This window comes from Temnothorax longispinosus, chromosome 10 (genome assembly GCF_030848805.1).
Source record: "Temnothorax longispinosus isolate EJ_2023e chromosome 10, Tlon_JGU_v1, whole genome shotgun sequence".
NCBI classification, from domain to species: Eukaryota; Metazoa; Arthropoda; class Insecta; order Hymenoptera; family Formicidae; genus Temnothorax; species Temnothorax longispinosus.
The window spans coordinates 3388584-3408778 of NC_092367.1; the positions used below are offsets into that span (position 1 = coordinate 3388584).

General features: G+C 33.7%; 2 protein-coding genes across 10 annotated transcripts in view; one reads left to right on the top strand and one right to left on the bottom strand.

The window, feature by feature from the left end:
* LOC139820212 (glutamate receptor ionotropic, kainate 2) overlaps nucleotides 1–20195 on the top strand; it is a 407847-nt gene that overhangs the window by 151627 nt on the left and 236025 nt on the right. The gene's annotated exons all lie outside the window — the stretch shown is intronic.
* The window catches only part of LOC139820211 (glutamate receptor ionotropic, kainate 2), a 154137-nt gene that overhangs the window by 125245 nt on the left and 8697 nt on the right, over nucleotides 1–20195 (bottom strand). For all 5 annotated transcript variants that reach the window (XM_071790334.1, XM_071790336.1, XM_071790335.1 and 2 more), the window contains exon 2: nucleotides 19614–19707. In XM_071790334.1, the coding sequence (XP_071646435.1) occupies nucleotides 19614–19689 (76 nt within the window). In that variant the 5' untranslated portion in view covers nucleotides 19690–19707. The remainder of the gene's footprint in view (nucleotides 1–19613; nucleotides 19708–20195) is intronic.

Below are 20195 nucleotides of genomic sequence, written 5' to 3' on the forward strand. Positions count from 1 at the left end.
GCACTTTCATTATTGCCCCGGTCTTTTAGTTTGCATCTAAAGCTACCGCTACATCAATTTTGGAAGCTTAACTGGCGACGGCGTGTGTAATTAAAAAGTATCGGAAGCAACTCCGATGAGCTACCGATAGGGACTCCAGAAAAAAAACTACGACTCGTAAAACAAATAGACGCAATAGCGAGTATTGGTACGGCAATATTAACTCATGAGGGAGAAATTAATTCTCAGTAATTTTTACATATACATAAAAGGTATTACTTCACATATTTCCCCTGAATGATGTCTGATAAAATACATATCTTTTCAATGATTAAATAGAAAGAAATTAATAAATTTATTATCTATTTTCTTATTAGTTAAACACATAGATATATAATAATATAATATAGAATAATAAAGTGCAATAATAACTAATTTACAACTTTTTATTACGTATGAAAAAACGATAATACGTAAATTTTGTTTGTTTGTCAAATACAATATACATAATTACAAAATTATAAGCGTAGATCAGTCTTTAATTCAATGGAGTGTTGATATATATGATTCGGCACATAGATAAATGATATCGCTCAAGCAACAAAGCTGAGTCTCAAGACACATAGCGCTGAGATAACACGAATTTGCTGCGCATCACTACTAGAGTTTCCCTCTGTTTAGCCGATTTTGCAGGTGCGGAAGAAAATTACCGAGAAACATGAAACGCTAACTCAGATGTGTAAGCATCTGAGAGAAAACAAGGTTAATCGCTTGGAACGTAGAAACTCTGCGCGCTTCATCAATGAAAAATGCTTCATTTCTTTTTTCGTTAAAAAAATCGACAAGAAGCGATCGCAGAATTGTAAGAAGATACATTTTAGAAGAATTATTTTAACATAGACATACTAAGTATTATATAACGCAATATGGATTTATTTAATAAATTTATAAATACACAATATATATCTCAACTTTTCTGCAGTAATATATTTTTGTAATCTGACGACTGCTCATTGCACTCTTATTTGCATCGTCACTAAACATGTAAAAATGTAAAAGTATTTCTTATGTGGCTGCGGTAAAACGCGCGTTCATTTTAATATGAAAGAGTTTGGAATGAACATCGCAGATTTATTGAAGAATTCTATAATGACAGCACGACGGAAGAAAATCTTCGATGCAGCACGTCGCCGGAAATTTAAATGCGAGTATCCAATAGAATGTTAGAGAGAGAGAGGGAGAGAGAGAGAGAGAGAGAGAGAGAGAGAGAGAGAAGGAGAGAGAAAGAGAGGGGGGGGAGATCGCAAACTCAGTCGCCAAGTCAAAATTAAAACGTTCCTTCGTAAACGTAAAGCGTAATTTAACTTTCTGAACGGTGGATCAAAGTGATAGTCGCGCCGAGCGTCTAATTATGGATTATACAGAAGACGGAAGACAATGGGGAACAGGTGTTCACCGTGAATAATCTCGAAAGCGAACAACTTCTTCGATTGTGTCTCTGATCTTTTAAGACTGGAAAAATCTACGAGCAGGATAATATTCCGATAATACGGCCAATCAGCTTGAAAAAAAAACGCTGTGCAATATGTAACTTAATAGCCGTTCCGCCAGTGTCTAAAAGGCTCTCAGGCTCGCATTCACGTTCTGTAGAAGCGTACGAGATTTTTATTAAATTGCACGGTAACTGGGCTAATGAAGGAGGAGCTATAACAAGAAAGCATTATAAAAGTAAAAATTGAAATATAATATCTCATGAAAAAACCTTACAAAGGTAAAAAATACGCCTAAGATACAAAAAATATTGAAATATAATATTATGCTTGTCCTTTTGCTGTTACCGATTATTTCTTTTAAAATAAATTCCGAGTAAAGAGAAAATTATTTGTAACGTAGAAATATACGAACTTCTATTTTAGTAATATGATATAAATATAATATAAATATAAGCCATTTGAATATTTATATAAGATATGTAAAATTGATGTTTATTGTGTGAAAAAATTACAAAAGAAGCATTCTCTTAAATATATTTTTTACATCGAATGCATTTAATTAATATCCAAATACAATTAAAAACGTACAAGTATGTATCATGCGACGAATGAGAATGCAGAAATATATTTCACTCGGGTAAAACTCTTTTCGGTAAGAGCCGCGGGCTGTTCCACCTATCATTCTTTGTTACACAATAGTAAACATCCCGAAGCGCGTTTCTCGGCAGTCGCTGGTCGTTGGTTAATAAACTTGTTAAACGAAGTAAAGAAATGTCTGTCGTTGCACTCGGACGATCCGGACATATAAAATATGGCGCAGGGTTCGACAGGCTGATCTCATCGCCGAAATGACTACTTCTTCCACACCCCGCCCGACAATATCAGCCTGCTAACCCTGTCCACTCTGATGAAATTTCAGCCTCCAGATTCAGGATGCACGTGTTCTTATTCTCTCGTCGGTATTTACGTAATATAGTAGAGGGTATAGTAGTAGAGTGTACTAATATTTCTGTTCATCTGACTACATAGCCACCGGATATTGACTCTCACATAAATTCTCAGGGGGAAGCAAGAAAGGAAATAGACGGCGCAATATTTTCATATCTCGTGCGTGTGGGAGTTGAGACAAACGATATCTCCGAAACCGAACATGGTGAGGTTGATATTTATAGAAGCACCGTCGACTTTTACGGAGTTAGCAGAAAAATGAGATTGGTTCGCCGTCGTTCGTCGGTAATACTTCATCGCAATTTTTCGGCAAATTTGATGCGTCCGTGTGCGCGATTTCCGATATAGTCTATTCGTCTTGGAACTGCAATTTTCGTCCCCCCATCGCTTTTAGATGAATCACAATAGTCATTACTTCGGAATATAATCCAGTTGTTGTTCGTTTGAGATGTAAAATGGTTTATTCATATGCTCAATCTATCGATATTCGCATTTGTCCCTTGCGGTGGTAAAGCACTTTCCAGACACAAACGATCCACTCGGAAAATGGGCGAAACTTGGTCATCTGGAGCACTTCCTCTTCGGTCGAGCACTATAGTTTGATGCATGCGACAGTCTGTTATAATTACTAGAAATTCAGGGACAACGCGGAACTGTATGACTTGGGCTTTACACGAATAACTGACCTCTTTGGCAAATTAGTTCGTCAAAGTTCTGTATATTTGGTGTATTTAACATTAATTATATTTTGAGTCTCATCTCACGTTGCAATATGAAATGCTATGTAAACATATTATTAGACAAAATAAAAATCAGAATGAGTGTGATTTAATAAAGCTCTAAATCAAAATAAAAATACAGACTGCAATAATAATTTTGTTTTAAGATTTGTATTAAGATATCGATGTAGAATTTAAATATATTTGTGACAAATAAGAGAAATTTGTAAAAACTAATAGTGAGCAATATTTTATGCAATTTTAGCGAAAGATGAATTAATTTAACAACATATTTAAATTTCAAAATTTAATAAATGGAAGTAAGAAATAAATTTGCAGCCATGTTGAGTGCGACGGTTTCACGTCTTGCTACATGTTATAAACGCGAGTTTGTTCTTCTTTGTAACGCTGAAGACACTTAGGTCAGGCACGTAGCCAGAAACCCGCGGTAAAGAAAATGGATAGTTTTGAAAAGTAGTTGGCATTCTCGGGTACTTTTTTACGACACAGTTTTTTCGTCGTAAATGAGTAACGTTACTTTTATATTGTTTATACAAGAAAGATATCGTATAAAAAAATGTATATTGTTTGTAGAAGAAAATATCGCATATGCGCAAAGTATAATAATACTTTAATTTCGTAGATTTACAAAAGTCATTATAAATAACGCAATAATTTTTAGCATTTAAAGCGAGTGTAAAATAACATTTTCTGGACATTTTATAGAAAAAAACGACTTTATCACGCGAAAAGTGTAAGATTTATTTATCTGTCGTGACAATTGACTTATTTATTCCGAGAGACAGATTCAATGATCCTTTATTCACGTTACGCCAATGAAGATTTGTACAATTGTAGCAAATCCGTGAGCGCGTTTCGCGCAGGGATTTGCAAATCTAGAAGATACCCCGAGGAGGAGGATTACGTCCGCCCGCATCTGGTTATCAAGTTAGGCCGGATTCATAGCATTATCCTCTTTTTTCTCGCCGATATTTTATCTCGCTGTCATTTTCACCATTTCTCAAGTTCTAATAGCTTTCACAGTTTGATCAAGCTCACTGCGTGTATACAGACATGTGTCAAATAGATTCTCCACACGCTCCACACAAATGGACAATGAATGCGTGTATATCACGCACACACATCCGTGCCCTATAGCATATCGCGAGTTTTTTTTCCGCGTAAAAGTCAGTTTTATCGGATTTGTCGCGAGACAGAAGTCGCGGAAAAATTTTTGACATATAAGATTTATGGTCTCTATCTCGGATAGAACTTGGCGAAATGACACATACAACCATTGGAAAAACAAAACAATAAACAACAAAAAAATATTTATCCAAACAATGATAATTTTTAACAAAATTAATTTTTTAATTTAAGTAAAAATAGTTTATTTTATAAGAACGTTAACATTAACATATTACGAGATAGATGGTGTGAATGAAAATCACTACTTAAACTTTAAAATTAAAAATTGTAACTTTTTAAAGTAAAAATGGTGCTTTCATCGTGCTTTAAATTTTAAGCGGAAAAATTTGCACTTTGTTGCGCATATTTTATCAGCACGAGCCATTTGCTTGAATATTGCCATCGTTATCGCGATAAGCAAAAGGAGCTTAAATCACGACAAACGTCTCGATGGCTGGCGATGAAACTCTTGGCGCCATCGTAGATTTTGGCCTAGACGCTGTGACCCTTAATGCTACGAAGTAGAAGTCGAAGTATCTGCATTGGCGCAAGATACAATGTTATGCAGTACACATGTTGCAGCATTAGGAGACATTTTTGAATATCGCACGAAATACACAAAACAAATGCAGGTCGTTATCGATGAAAAAGCTTTCTTCCTACGCGAAGAGAAAGTCGAGATATTTGACGAAAACGTTGCAACATTTCGCTGAAATATCTTACGTGTAATCTACGCGTTCACATAAAATATGTGTTTACTGTCCCATTTTTTTATTTCACTCTCGGTTGTTGAAATGATTGTCAAAAAATAGCAAAGTTACAGATGATTTTGTGTGTTGCTATAAGGCTTTTGTATTATATGCGCTAACGTACGTTTTATCATTTTAAAACTTTCTGTTTTGTTTGATAATTTCGGAAATTTAGATTCTCGACAGCCATTATGTATAATGTGTGTAATGTGTATAATCAATTGTTTGCATTTGTGTTAAATTCAATCTTCTATACGTTCATAATCCGCGATATAATCATATGAAAGATTTCTCTTTTTCCGCTCATATATTTTATCATAATAAAGTATATATTTATCTTTTACACCAAAATAATAAATTGTAATAAAGGATATCTACCTTCAATTCATAAAATTAAAACTTATAATATATTGACACTGTTTAATTAAATTATTAATTTATGGACATTGATTAATTGTTTGCGTTATCTTCAATCCTCTTCTATTACTTCGATTTTAAAATGCACGCGATTTATTATATCTAATTAATATTTTAATTAAATACGTATCTCGCGCAATTTATTTTGCAGTTCTGTAATCTCTTTATTGGATACAACTTGTCTTTATTATAATTTACAAAGCGCTATGTAATACGCATTTCAAAAGACATCCTTGGCGTTTGAATATTACTGCCATTCAAAAAGAAAGATGTTTTCCTTGCATCGCGAATTAGAAAACTCTCAATGAGATCTCAACTTTTATAAGATCAACAGGTTCGGCTTTAAACTCTTAGCAAGGACAATCAAGATACTTTCGCGCAATCGTATTTGAAATCAGAGAAAACATATTAAAAATTAAATACTGTACAGAGTAGAAATGATCATTCAATTGTTATAAATAAAACACATGTTTAAAAAAAGCTGTTTGTCAGATGACATAAAATAATCTTCTCTTCTCTGTCTGTCTAAATTGAGAGAAAAATATATTCGAATAATTGCTAAATATGTGTTCTGTGCCCAAAATGCTCGATATATTTGTTGCTGGAAAACAAGTCAGTTTTTGTCGTCGCAAAATACTCGCTCGCGCAGTTTATATACACAACTGTGGCTCTGAGTATCAGCTCCACGTGAATATCACTCGTTACAGACGACAGCGTTGCAGCGCGATGCAATCAAGCGCGTGCTGGATATGGATCAAGGCTCGGTACGCCGATACTTATTCGCCAGACATTCCAATATTGCAACTCAGCATTTTGCACCGTCGGTCGTATCGATTCTTTCACCTTTTCCGCGTTTACCTACATACTCGCAGCGTATATACTTTCATATACACATCTGTATATTATCGAGAAAAAGCAAAATACAAATCGCTACGAGATTCGATAAAAGAACGACGTCGGCAAATAACAACGTTGCAAGAAGATACGACATTTGCATGAAAACTATCGTGTGTTTGATTATTACCGGGTTTCTGGGTCAAAAACTGAATTATGCATTATGTCGCTCTGTCGAAATATTTAGTCATGCATGCATTCAAAAAAAATTTCATATCTTCTGCGGCTATAAATATTACTTAAGATGTGCATTGCATTACATATTTTTATACGCTTCTTATTCTTGCTTTAACATTGTGCCATGTATTGTACATTATAATACATGGCATTATAAGCTATTGTATTATTTATAAGCGTATTATACAAAGATCTATCGATCTCTTCTCTCTTCATCTTTTCTAGTTAGCGATCTTTGCTATTGGGTTAAAAAAGATGTCCATCAGAATAATGTCTATTATGTTCATATGTCTAGAATAAATCCGGATATATCAGTGCATCTCTCGTTTTACATTCTCTTTGAGTGCGAGTGATTTGGTCGCAATCAACAAATGTACCATTTGGATATTAGCTGTCTAGTACCGATCGAACTTCTTATTGTAGCTAATCGATTGCCTGCATCGTACGATTTATCAGTCATCTAATAGCAACACTTGCATTGTGATTTTGTACTTACTTTTTAGTTTCTAAATTTTTAAAGGAATGACTATTAAACTCTATGATTTTTATTGTTATGTGGCAAACGGTTCATAAATTTTTAGTACTTTTAAATAATATTTTCTAATGTCAATTTGACAAAAATAGAATATATATACGAAAAAATTTTGTTTGATGCTGCTATATATAATAGTAATTAGTAGCTTTTTATATGAAACAAGAAGCATTGTATTATTGCGAAATATCCAGATTCTAGATCGTGGAGGAAATTCGCAGGAATTTGATTGCAATGTAGTTCAAAAACTCATTTCAATAGCTTCGTTTTAACATTCAGAAAGAATGGTTATAGGCAAATTTTTAGGTCATGAAATCTGTACCTTCCTAAAAATTTGTCAGCTTTTTATGACCATGCACTCGAATAGACTGATTATATATTCTGCGAAACTAATTTTTCGCCTGGCATAGCGCCAAATCAATTCAATAAAATTTCTACTTCTCTAACAATGTCCATTATCAGAAATTTTTCGGAATTGTAGTAAAACAGTAACATTTTATATATTTTAATATGTGTGGAAAGGACTCCTTATAAATATGTATATGTGTAGTGTCCTAAAACTGACGGTTTATGGCTTTCAATCTACTTAAAAGAAATCTAATGCGCCATTAGTGAAACGCGTCTTGAGTAGTATGAAAATTCGCATATAAACAAACACAATGAAGAAAAAAATATAGAGTCACATACATATATGAATGTATTATTTTTATATATGTACATAGATATTAATTATTTTCATAATATTATTTCTTTTTGCAAAAATAGTGTTAAAAAATGAGATTTTTTCGTCGAGATTTTATTTCTATCAAATTAGAAGGTATTATTTAAAAGTACTAAAAATTTGTAAGTAATTTAATAACATATAACAATAACATATAACAATAATGTAGAGCAATTATTTTTTTAAATTCAGAAATTGAAACGTAAGTTCAAACTTCCAATTTTCAGATTATGAATGATTGTAACTTGAAAACTGTTTATTTTCACAAATTGTGCCTGTTAATATTTTTCATCAGTATGAAAAGAAATATAATATATTGAAAGTTTATTTACTTTGATTTCAATTTCCATAAGATTTTGTGCGACGTCTCTTTTCGCTCAATAATTTATATGAGAATACTTTTTATTATTATATTAAAAAATATTTACAATGTTGTCAATGAATTTTCCATTTACGATGTGAAGAAAATAGAAGACAATGAAAGTATGAAATATACACCAAGTTCCTTTAAAAATTACAATTTTTTGATATATTAAAAATAGCAACAACTTTTTTTCTCTCTTTAATTCTTTGAATTTTTGAACATTTATAATTATAAATTTTGTTTTTTCTAATTTTTGTGAATTTCTGAATTCTTTAATTTTTAAATCTCTAAATTTTTTTTAATTGACGAATTATAATTTTATTGCAAAAAATTTCTGAATTGTCTATTTCTAGAGAATCTTGTAGTATACATATGAAATTCTGTTAGCAAATAATTATTCTAAAAGCTGCAAAAACTAGTTGCATCGCAAAAGTTTAAAGTGGCATACAGTAAATGATCATAAAGTGCACCGTACTAAGAAACGGTAGATAACCGGCAAACGACCGTGAAAATTCTCGGTTCTCTTGATGTATTCGTTTATCGTTCTCTGCGTTGTACTAGTCTTTATCGCAGCTCATCTCGCGACAATGATAAATACATAAATAAAACGCGCATGTGAGCTTGCGCTTATACGATGCGATGTTTTACATAAGCACCGTAGAACGTAGGCCAGCAGACATTCCGCGGGCGTCTTACGATCGTGCCTCAAATTTATATTGCAACCTATATTACTGCTCGTTGCAAGAAATTGTAGTCATGGTTGTGCAGGAGAGCTCTATGCGTGTATATACACTGACATCTCGAATGCATGTGCATGAATCGCCGTCGATCTTACTGTGTAGTAAGTTATCTCGTTTCACCAGTCCCGAGTTACGAGTAGAAAATCTTATTGTTGCAAGCACATTTGGAGCAGACATTCGGACCGAACGGAAAAATCGATACTCGAACTATTTTGCAGGGATTTGACAAAGCGGTGATGCAAGCCAGAAATTTTGAAAGCAAAAGAAATTTACGAAAATATTTAATAAAAGTTTCGATAACAAACTTTGATTTTTTCGAGACAAACAGTTCAATATTTATGTTTCTTAGTTGTTCTTAAAGAAATAGAAATTTGTTCATATATTTCATTTAGCAAGAGCAGAAAAAGTTTCAATATCAAATTTCGTGATAGCGTAGTATTCTTTCAAGTAATGCATAATCGTGAAAAACTTACTTTAAAAAAAAAGTAAAAATTAGCGCCAAAGTGTACGTGATCTGTATTAACTGAACTTTATTTGTAGTTTCTACTACAAAAATAATGACATTAGAAGGTTTACACTAACAAGGGGACACTACGCGCTGCTTTCCACCGATTATAATGATGAAACTTGCAGGAGTGATAGGGGATAAGTGTATTTATGTAACAATTTCACGTCCAAACTATGAGAAGTCTTATTGTTTCAAGCACTGTTTGCTTGAAACATCGCACATAAACTGTGTATAAATTGTTAAAAAAAATTAATTTGTTATTTATAATTATTATCTAATCAGTAATAAGGTAAAACTAGGAATAAATTAATTTATATAGATAATGAATAAGTAGAAAAGTAGCAAAACTGCATTTAGCCGTTGCTAGTTGCTGCAAACAGGGACAATTTTGTGGAAACATTCAAAAACATTACCAGAAATACATGCAAATGTAATTATTAGTTTAGACGAAAGATCTCACTAAGCCACCAACAATGATCCCGAATTCTAGTGCCCCTCTGGCAATTTTGCAGCAAATCTGACTAGCTTTAAAAAATGATCCTGAGACATGCTTAAATCATTTCCTAAAGTTTTATTTTAATCGCGAGGGTAGAAAATAAGAAGACATAATATATGGATATGCAGCGGAAAGATCCACCTATGACTGTTTATAACTCGGCTCCTAGGGCCCATTCAGAAAAACGGCTTTACAGGTATTCGCTACATAATATCTCCTGCAACTTCTGCAAGTTTCATCAAAATTGATGAAGAGCAGCGCGTAGTGTCCTCTTGTCAGTGTTGCACATTTGCGCGCGCAATTAAGGTAATGAGAAGGTAACGATATATACAATTTTTAACCCCGACAAAGATCGTCGACAATGCGTGATGGAAATTCGTCATACAAAAGCGAGATCACGATGTATCATGAAAATCCGGATTTGCCATTATTATATTACGAAATAGAAATATTAAAATAGAAACTTAAAAATATTTTCTTAAAAAACATTAAATAGAAATTTCTGGAAATAAATAAAATTGATAAAGAAGCTAAGAGAGAGAATTTATTAAAATTTAATGATACGTTTAAAATTTAATTATGTTCTAAAATATTTTAAACATACATTTTTTAATAACTTTATAATGTTTTAATAAAAAAAATTCTAATATTTATTTTGGCTTGCTCAATAAGATACTTATTTCTTAAAAAATAAATAGACCTCGACTTTTTACATAAATTATACACTTCTCTTTAGACACGTGCGCACACAGAAAAGTGTATACAAGACGAACATTGTTCGAGTTTTGCGAAAATGATAGCTATTGCGATGATATAATTTTATACTACATATAATTTTCTAGTAATTTAGATATCGAATGTATTTAAATACTGTACATTACTTTTACATAATGTATAGTAAGATAATGACACAATTAGTATACACTAGCAGTAGCTGTTGCAATAGTACTCCAATTTTTTTAAGTATTTGTGTATACATTGTGCATACTCTTTAGAGCTTTCTGCACCTACGTAGTAAAACGTAACCAAATTCGCAAGCATGACGAATGTCAGGTGGTCGAGCTTTGTGCAACAACGCTACTGCGTTGACAGGCTAAACCTTCTCGTGGCAGGGTCCTTTCTCGTCCCCAGGTGGGACTCTAACAGAAAAAATTTTAGATGGAAATTGGGACGACGTTTCTTAATCGTAATCGTAAGGCAACTTGAGCTTTGGAATATTTCAGCATAGAAAACTCATAGAGCAAAAGTAAAGACAATTTTGTTATATAATATTAACCCAACAAATCAATTAACTTTATCCAGAAACCTATCGGTTCAGCCGTTATAGCTGAACGATAAATCTTGTCTGCACTCAACTAGTTGAGCGGTCTAAGTATAGCGTCCGTGCCTTGCTTCTCGCGTATATTGCACTTGGCGCGAGACACTACTATGTCTCTTGATTATAATTATTTTTTTCTTATTTTTATAAATTTTTGGCAGGTTAGTATTTTTGAAAATTATATATATATTACATAGAATTTAATTTTGCTTACATATTTTATATAGTTTTGAGTTTTATTACACAAGCAAAATGCGTCTTTGAAAATTAAAAATTTTTTGTTTGATAGAGAAATGATGAAAAACGAGAACGAATCAAAACTGCCACCCTGAAAAATCTGTTAGGAAATTGGTTAGTTCTATTTACTAGTCTTCAAAGAATTACGCGAAAATGGACTTCAAAGAGTTACGATATTTCCGTGGACGAAATCGAAGAAATATTTGCCTTAAAATACGTAGTATATGGTATCGTTATTTCTACATTATACTTGGCTCGTTGCGCATGTATGTTGCATGTTAACGCATCAAAGTAACAGATAAATGCATAAAGTGCATAGGTGCCTTAGTTATTATATATGCATAATATCCATGCAAAGTGCGAAATAAAGCTTAAAAATGAAGTGACTTTTATCTCATTAATATAAAGCATATTCGATTATCTGTCGAGCTATCTCATTATCTCGATAAAACACGAGATTTCTTTGACACTTTTTACTTTTTTCATTGCTTTATTGAAGCGATCGCGTTAATTATTTATCTTTTTAGGGGCCCTTATGCGAATTAGCTTGCTGCCACGGCACAAAGGTGATGCGTAAGTGAGAAGAGAATTAAATGCGATGAAATTATTGATAGCACGTTTTTATGCCGAGGCATAGTCGCAGCACGAATCGTTATTGTACTCCAGGGAAATTGAATGTGATGGTCGCTGAGAAAATAGGATACGGTTAGAAAACTCGTTACACGACATACAGAAAAAAAACAGAACTTACAAAATATTGCATGTAAGCCATGAATTAAGTCAGAATCAGAAATTAATGGAAATGATAGATTTAATCTATTTAACTTTTAGTTATTCATTACAATAAAATTATAAATAGCAATTGTTGAAAGATAATAATGGAGTTTTTACGTTATCTGTGTAACGACATTATCTATCAATATTTTTGCCAATCCATTCAGTTTTGAAAGTAAATAAAAATTGAACGAAATTGAAGGAAATTAGTCAAATTTTTGCCCATATGTATTTCATTTGATTCCTTTCCGAACTGTACGTGGCCGAGCAAAGGCATTATTGCAGATTTTCAGCTCTGAAAATGCGCACGCAGCGCATTTCACAGCGAGCGAACGATATTATAGCGCGATCTTATCGTCACTTTATAACGCGGATTAACTCGAAACGTATCTCGTTGCATGGTACGCGCGCATTAGCGCCATAAATTACGTCTCTCGATTATTCCAGTTTACACTTATATATAATGAATAACATCTTCTGATTTACGCGGATAATTATCTTCCTTTATTCTCTTCACAATTCATAGTTACACATTTTTTTAAAAAAATTTTTATTATCTATTAAAATATAACAAGAGATACATGATTATCCATGACTCATGTGCAATTTAAATTGCATATTGAAAATTTCACGAACTTACTTAATTAAATAAGAAATTCCTTGATACAAATGATAGTAAAAAAAAAAACGCAAGTATTATCACTTGGTGAAAACTTGACGGTTAGATAATTTTAATGATCCTTCAGATATCCTAATTAGTCTCACAGTTTTCTGACCGATTGTTCTTCCGTTTCATAAGTGCGAAATCGAGCGTGGCCGTTCGCGAATTGAGCCCTAGCCGGAAACAGTTACGTCCGTTGAAGTTCAAACGAGAAAATTCACCGGTTGCCTCCCCATCGATTCCCGAGTTCGTTTATCGGCGAGCGTTCGTTCGAGGATCGGGAACGGAGAAATCAAGGGAAAAAGCGCCGGAACGCGCAGGACGAGGGAGCGAGAATTCCAGTTCTTTATGAAAACTACTTAGCCAAACGATAGGATCTAGTAGAGTCGCTTCAAGTAATTTTCGCCAGGCTTTAATGGAAGAATCGGTGCTGGCTGTAGATAAGGATGCCTTATCGACCTGCTCGCCGAGACCTGATGATTTCATTGCCACGCATCACCAGTCTCCTTTAATGTGCGTGATAGAAATTACGTTATTGTTTCGTGCGGCTTCTTTCGCATTCTCATTTCTTGTGTTGTGTTAATTAATATACTCAATCAGTATTATTATGTAGCATTAACATATAATAATATTTCAAAAATATATTTATTACAGTTTTTTGAAGCACTTCCAGAGTTGTATTCTGAATACGCACAATCTTATTCATGTTGCAGATGATCCAAAAAATTTAGGCTATAATTTAAACTATATTAACTGTTATCTTCTCGAAAGTTATTTATTATAGGATTACTCAAACGGTATATTCGAAAAGCTGATAAACCTTTAGAGCAAGTGTGTCGTAGATTAAGTGAAAAAGAGAAGAGAAAATGTAATAAGCCTTCCATTCCTCCTTTTTTTGAAATTTTAAAGTTAAAAAAATCGAATAATAAAACGTTTGTTTCTAAATTAAAAATAAATGGATCTTTTGTTATTAGTAATAATTATCCGAATACATTTCTATGCGGGGGGTTATTACTTCTTTTAATACGATAAACGTTTTAAATAAAATTTGTATCTGTGAATCCACTATCTCTTTATTACACGTAAAAATTTATAATTGAGAATCTGTTATCTGTATTTTTTTTCCTGTTTGCACTGGAGATTTCAAATTCTGAAAATATTTTTTCGAACCAAATTATGTAATGCACGATGCTCTCGTTTCAATCGACATTTTCTTACAACTTGTAATTTTACACGCACGATAATCATAAAGCGTTCGTGCACAAATACTGCGACATGTAGTATGCTTAGTTTGTTTGTAAATTGTCAATTTCGATCCGTATATAGAACTTTTTGTCATACGCGTGCAAAAAAAATGTTTACGGTGATCAATTAGATTATGCGATTTACTTTGTACTCAATACACGAATTTTACACAAATTCAAATAACATATAAGCAAATTGTGAAACGTTCTCTGCAAGGAAGAAAAGCAAATGTTAACGTAGAGCGAAATGAATTACGCTCTCGAATATTTGGAGAAGTTATACTTTTATCAGAAACTCACGAAGATATTATTTTCTCCAATTACACTACATGTGTATTAAACGTACCCCGTCGAGCCATTTACAAGAATTAGCTGTTAAGTTTTATTTCGCGATTTCACATTTGAAGCAGTTTGGAGAACAATAATAATCCCGCATTCTCTTATGCATTACGTTCAACGGAGTTGCCAAGAACGGCAGCCACAAGTCGGTCCCAGGTTCCGATTCTCCGGTGCATAGAGGATCGTCTTTAGCTTTTTCCGCTACGCAGACCGTGGAACTTGCCGAAAACTTTCCGTCGGTTGATTACGCTTCGCTGCGGCAGGTAGACGCGCGCGCGGTTGGTTTGGAATTACAGAGTATACGCTTCTAAGTACGGCGCGGAGATCGAATCTTCACTCGCGCGCCGGTATTTTCGCCGGTATATAGTTCCATTAGTATTCCGGAGATGTTCGAGTGGGTGTAGAGCAGACGTGTCCATGCGTAGGATGCCGAGCTTTGACTTGGGCTGTGCGTATCTCGCGATCCGTTCGGAGACGCACGCACGCACGTATACACACACGTGTCCGCGAGGCCGTTTACTCGCCGGTTAAGTCTGGCGGCAGGAAAGTTTTCCGTCGATCTAATTGGTAGAATTTCTCTATGGGGGCGACCGCCTCGGGGGAAACTTGTCCGCAATTTCCTATGATGTTGGCGAGAATGAAGAGAGGGCGATAAGGCGAGCGAACTTGTCAGGATGGAGCGTGCGCGTCCGCGTACATAAGACGAATGGAGGACCGAAAGAAAGTAAGGCATCCCCAGAGGACGAGGACCCTCTGGCATCCCGAAGCGCGGTGACTCTCCGAAACCACAAAGAAGGGGATATTGCGTATTCATGTCCGCTACTATAATCTTCCTCGTATTCCGGATTCGTAATTGAATTATCAGTTATTTACACAGTGCGTTCAAAAATATGTAATATAAATAGGAATGGAAATGCTATTAAATAAACGGTTATAAAAAAAATTAATTCATTTTTTTTTAAACATATATCAACCAAAAAGTTTTTGAACCATGCATAACAGTATATGGAGTACAACAATTCCTGTGGAGACGAAAGTCGGCTACAAATTTTTTAAATAACACAAAAATATATACGGATTGTTATACAAAACAAAAAAATCGCTATATTGGTGCGTTGTTCGGTAGTGTATAGAAATTGTTTTTAAAATAATTACATTTTTCTATACCGACATTTTTTCCGCATTTTTTCCGCGTGCGGTAACATCTAAAATTTCAACACACGAGGTTATAAGTTAATTGAAACAAGATGGAAGAGTTTCGGATACTTCTCAAGATGCAAATTAAGAGATTTCTAGGACATACAAATAACTGAATAAAGTGGGATAATTTACAACTTTTGTTGTATTCATTTTATAACGACTATGATGCAAATTAATAAATAATATTGAACTCCGTTTAATGTGATTAATTAAACATATTAATTAAAAATATTGTTTTGTAGAATCTAATCAGATATTCTAAGAATTATTAAAGTAAAATTAAATTTAAAAAAATAAAAAATATCGATTGTTAAACCTCAGATATATATATATATATAAATAACAATTTTATTTGTTTATTACTCGTTGCTAGTTTTCATAAATTTGATATCTTTTCACGATTTGTTAATAAAATTGAATTAATATTGAAAGTGGAAAGTATTGGAAATAATTTGTAAATAAAATAGAACTAAAATAGAACTAAAATACTAAGATTTAAATATTTGTCAAAATCAAACAATTTTGTTTTATACAAAATCTATTAAATTTATTTTTATATTTATTATTTTAATAATTATTACAATTATTATCCATTAAATTTATCTACAATTTATACAATTATTAAATCATATTAAAACTTGGACATAGATACGAATAAAAATATTGCGATATATCAAGTTATCAAGTATATTTTTTAAATTTAAATTTGTATTTTACCCGTATTTGCGCATGCAATTTACGATAACTATCTCAATATTGTGGAACAACCGCAAGTCATCAATAAATCCGTTCGGAAAACGAGCATTTGCGCGAGCCAAGGGAAAAACCGACTATTACCTAGCGAAAATGAAGCTTATTATTTCGCCATCAATACATACTACGTGCGAGTTTTTTTTTTTTTAATCAACGAGTATAAACAAAACATAAGCTTCAATTTTTCCTATTATGATCCTTCTTCTATCTATCACATCATCAAACGCATATATGTGGATTTCTCGTTCTTACACTTTTTCTCTAGTATTTGTCGCATTATCGCTCACAAAACGTGTATGTATGGATGTAAATATGCAATTTGTATATAGATGAGTATTCGCAGTGTATTGAGCTTGAGTCCGTGGTTTAGCTAACCTCGCGGGATATATGCGCGAGTTTCTGTAGCGTTTGTATTACATACATCCTTCTCGTGCATCGTATTCGATCAAAATGCAAGTCACCTAATGTCGTGCTAAGAACCGGCCGTCAATGGCAGACGCGATCATAAATTTTATCACATATACGTCTGCATCTCGCGCGCGTATGATCTTCGATCCGGTCTGCAATCGTTACGCTGCATTTACGCGCTCGGCTCTTTGGGATCAGAACGAAAGAATATTCCGCCATCAGGTTATATGCAGTAAATAAAGGTATGAAGACGCATACACAGTAAGCTCACCCCATCCTACACGATACGCTGACCGCTGGCCAGTATCGTAACGTCCGTACTTCCGCAAAGAGTTTCAATTATCGCAATTTTATGGGCGGGGTGTGTGCGAAGCGAGCGGATTAACGTAATTCTCGGTGGCATCAGGATAGTGAGAGGAAAAGGTTATGAGAGCGAATACTCGATAACGATCAAGATATTTTCAGCAAACATCGCTAGGAAACGATGAGACCGTAAATGCCAGTCGCTTTCGTATTTCGAGAGACAGTAACAGCGTGACATGTGATTTGCGTATGCAACGGTAACTCAACCGTTGTGAGAGGTTTGCACTTTTGGACAAGTGCTTTACTTACGAATATAATAAATTTCGTGACACACAACCCAGACAGCACACAATATCCTATGGATGTCCATATTATGTCCAGAATGCTCATGGACGTTTATTATATGAATATTTATAGGATATTGGTGCTATCGGGGAATGAATAATTCAGAATTCCGATAATTTACAATTCATTGTTTTCGGTAAGTAAAACACCCTTCTTATTTTAGTGTTTGCGTATAATTTATGAAAATTAAACAACAAATTTTTTAAGCTCTGCGATACCGACACCGGTGGAGAGCATAATATCTTCGCGCTAAACGTAAACGATTTACGGTACGAAAAGCGCCTTGAGATTCCAAGTACTTTTTTTTAAATAAGAATTCTACAAAATAATGCGCGGTGGAAACGTGAGGTTGCAATTCCACTCGTTCCTCCATTGTTATCCGAGGCGTATATACAAAAGCGTGCATTTCCCGAATAGCAAGTCCATGAATCCGCGACGAAAGTTCCGCAACTATGCCGCGCGTCTCGCTGACGATAAATCGCTGTTACGCTAGTATATGAGAATATATAATCGATGTAGCTATTTGGCGGTGACATGTGATACTTCGGAAGTATTACCATCTTTGCTCTCTCGACACGCTCAAAAAATTTTAAATCAGAAAGAACTATGCAGAGAGCGGCGCGCGCCTGTAAGTTCACGGCGAAAAACTTCCGCTTGCAGATGCGAGTATAAGCGAGCTTAATAAACTTCGCGAAATCTCTAGCAGGGCGAGCGGAAGTAAATCGCCATCGCGTTGACAGCATTAAAGATTTATAACTTGCCCGCGCGTGCAGGGAAGAATCATAATGTACTTGGAAGCTTGCAGTCAAATATGCTTGCTCACCATCGCTCGCAAAGCGTACATTCTGATAAATTTTCGATTACGATATTGTGGGAGCAGTTTCACAATTCCGCAGCACAGTCAGTAAAATTGGAAGAATATTTTATTGCAAAACACATTTCATAATTAAATAGATCCGAGCTAGCTTTATCACGAATATAAAAACTTTAGACGTTAATACTGATTTACTGGTTTCCCAGATATATTCAAGTATATAATGTGTGTATGCTTATTACCGTGTATCACTGAAAATTTAAAAATTGGAGTGGAAATCTGTCACTGAGAATTTATTCAGAGATTGCATGTCACGTCAATATTGAAATGTTGAAGAGATAATAGCGGACGTGGCAGATACAATTTTTTTCATCAAATTGCACAAAATCCTGTCAATTTCTTTTAAACAAAATAGATCTATCGCAACGTACGTTGTTATAATATTAATTCTGTTGTTTTCCACATTCTCACATCATCTGTACTCCTCGATTTTCTTTGAAATTCAAAAGGCACTTCTTTTCTCAAACACAGCATTCTGCGTGACAATTCTACTCTTTTAATACGACTTATCCGTGCTTTACCAGAAATTAGAGTCCAATGTTCAATCAATTTTTTCATTACCCCACTGCATAAATGGATCGAATCCAAAACAAACTGCGATATTAAATTAATTTTTGGTTCTATATATATGAGAGGCGTATGCCCATTATGATGCTCAAGATCATCTTGATTTTGAAATGATGTGTCAGTTCTCAGTCCCTTATTTGTTGATTCATAAATTGTTCTGTTTTCACATCGTTTACCGTAAACAGTGCACCTTTCGCATGCACTGAAACCTCCATGTTCTTTTGTCATTTTCAAAAAAGCCCGAGCTGGAGTATCGCATATGATACTATGTAAACTTACACAGTAAAAAATTTAATGTCCCAGAAAGTCCACTCTAAATATTGTGTTAAAATAACTCATGCATTGTGTTATTTTTTACATTTAGAAATGTTATTTTAGTCGATATAACATTTCTAAATGTGAAAAATAACACAATGCATGAGTTATTTTAACACAAAATTTAGAGTGGACTTTCTGGGACATTAAATTTTTTACAGTGTACTGTAAAGACTTCATTATTAATTATAAAATCATTATTCATTATATTATTTAAATCTGTAACAAATTCTGTCAAAAAACAATTTATATTTGTTGGTTTAGAATTACCGTTGAAAATGGCAACGACGAAAGGTTTATAAATATTAATTCCGCAGAAAATTTTACACAAAATATTGATATTTACTCACCGATTCTAATGACCGGCGGCAGCGACATGGCAGTGCTGATCGAAATGACGATTATTATGACGAACAACAGTGCCATCTTCCGTGCGTGCTCGACCTGAAAAATAAAAAGAAGATATTTGCAATGCGACATTAAAGAGGAAAGCATTAAACAGAAAAGTTAAAAAAAAGTAAAAGTAATGTCAAATTTAATAAATGAAATTAATTTGTAACAAAACATTTAAAATATATTACCACAAATTTTTGAATATACATATAATAATAATAAAGTACTTGTTTGTTTTGTTAAATTTTGTTTTGTCATTACATTTTGTCAAATATAATGCATATAGATAAATACAGTTCTTGCAATATTTTGCCGTTATATATATGTTTGCACATCGTCGTAACATTACTCATATTTGTTCATCGGTATAGCTGTCTGGTCAAATGGACATCTATTGGGGAAACAATGCAGGCGTAAAATAACTGACCTCATAAAATCAGGTTCCGAACGGACCAGCAAAATGCAATCTGCTGGAGGCCATGCTTTTTTGCTGGTAAATTAATTGCTTAAATGGCTAGCACGGTTTTGTACGGGATCAT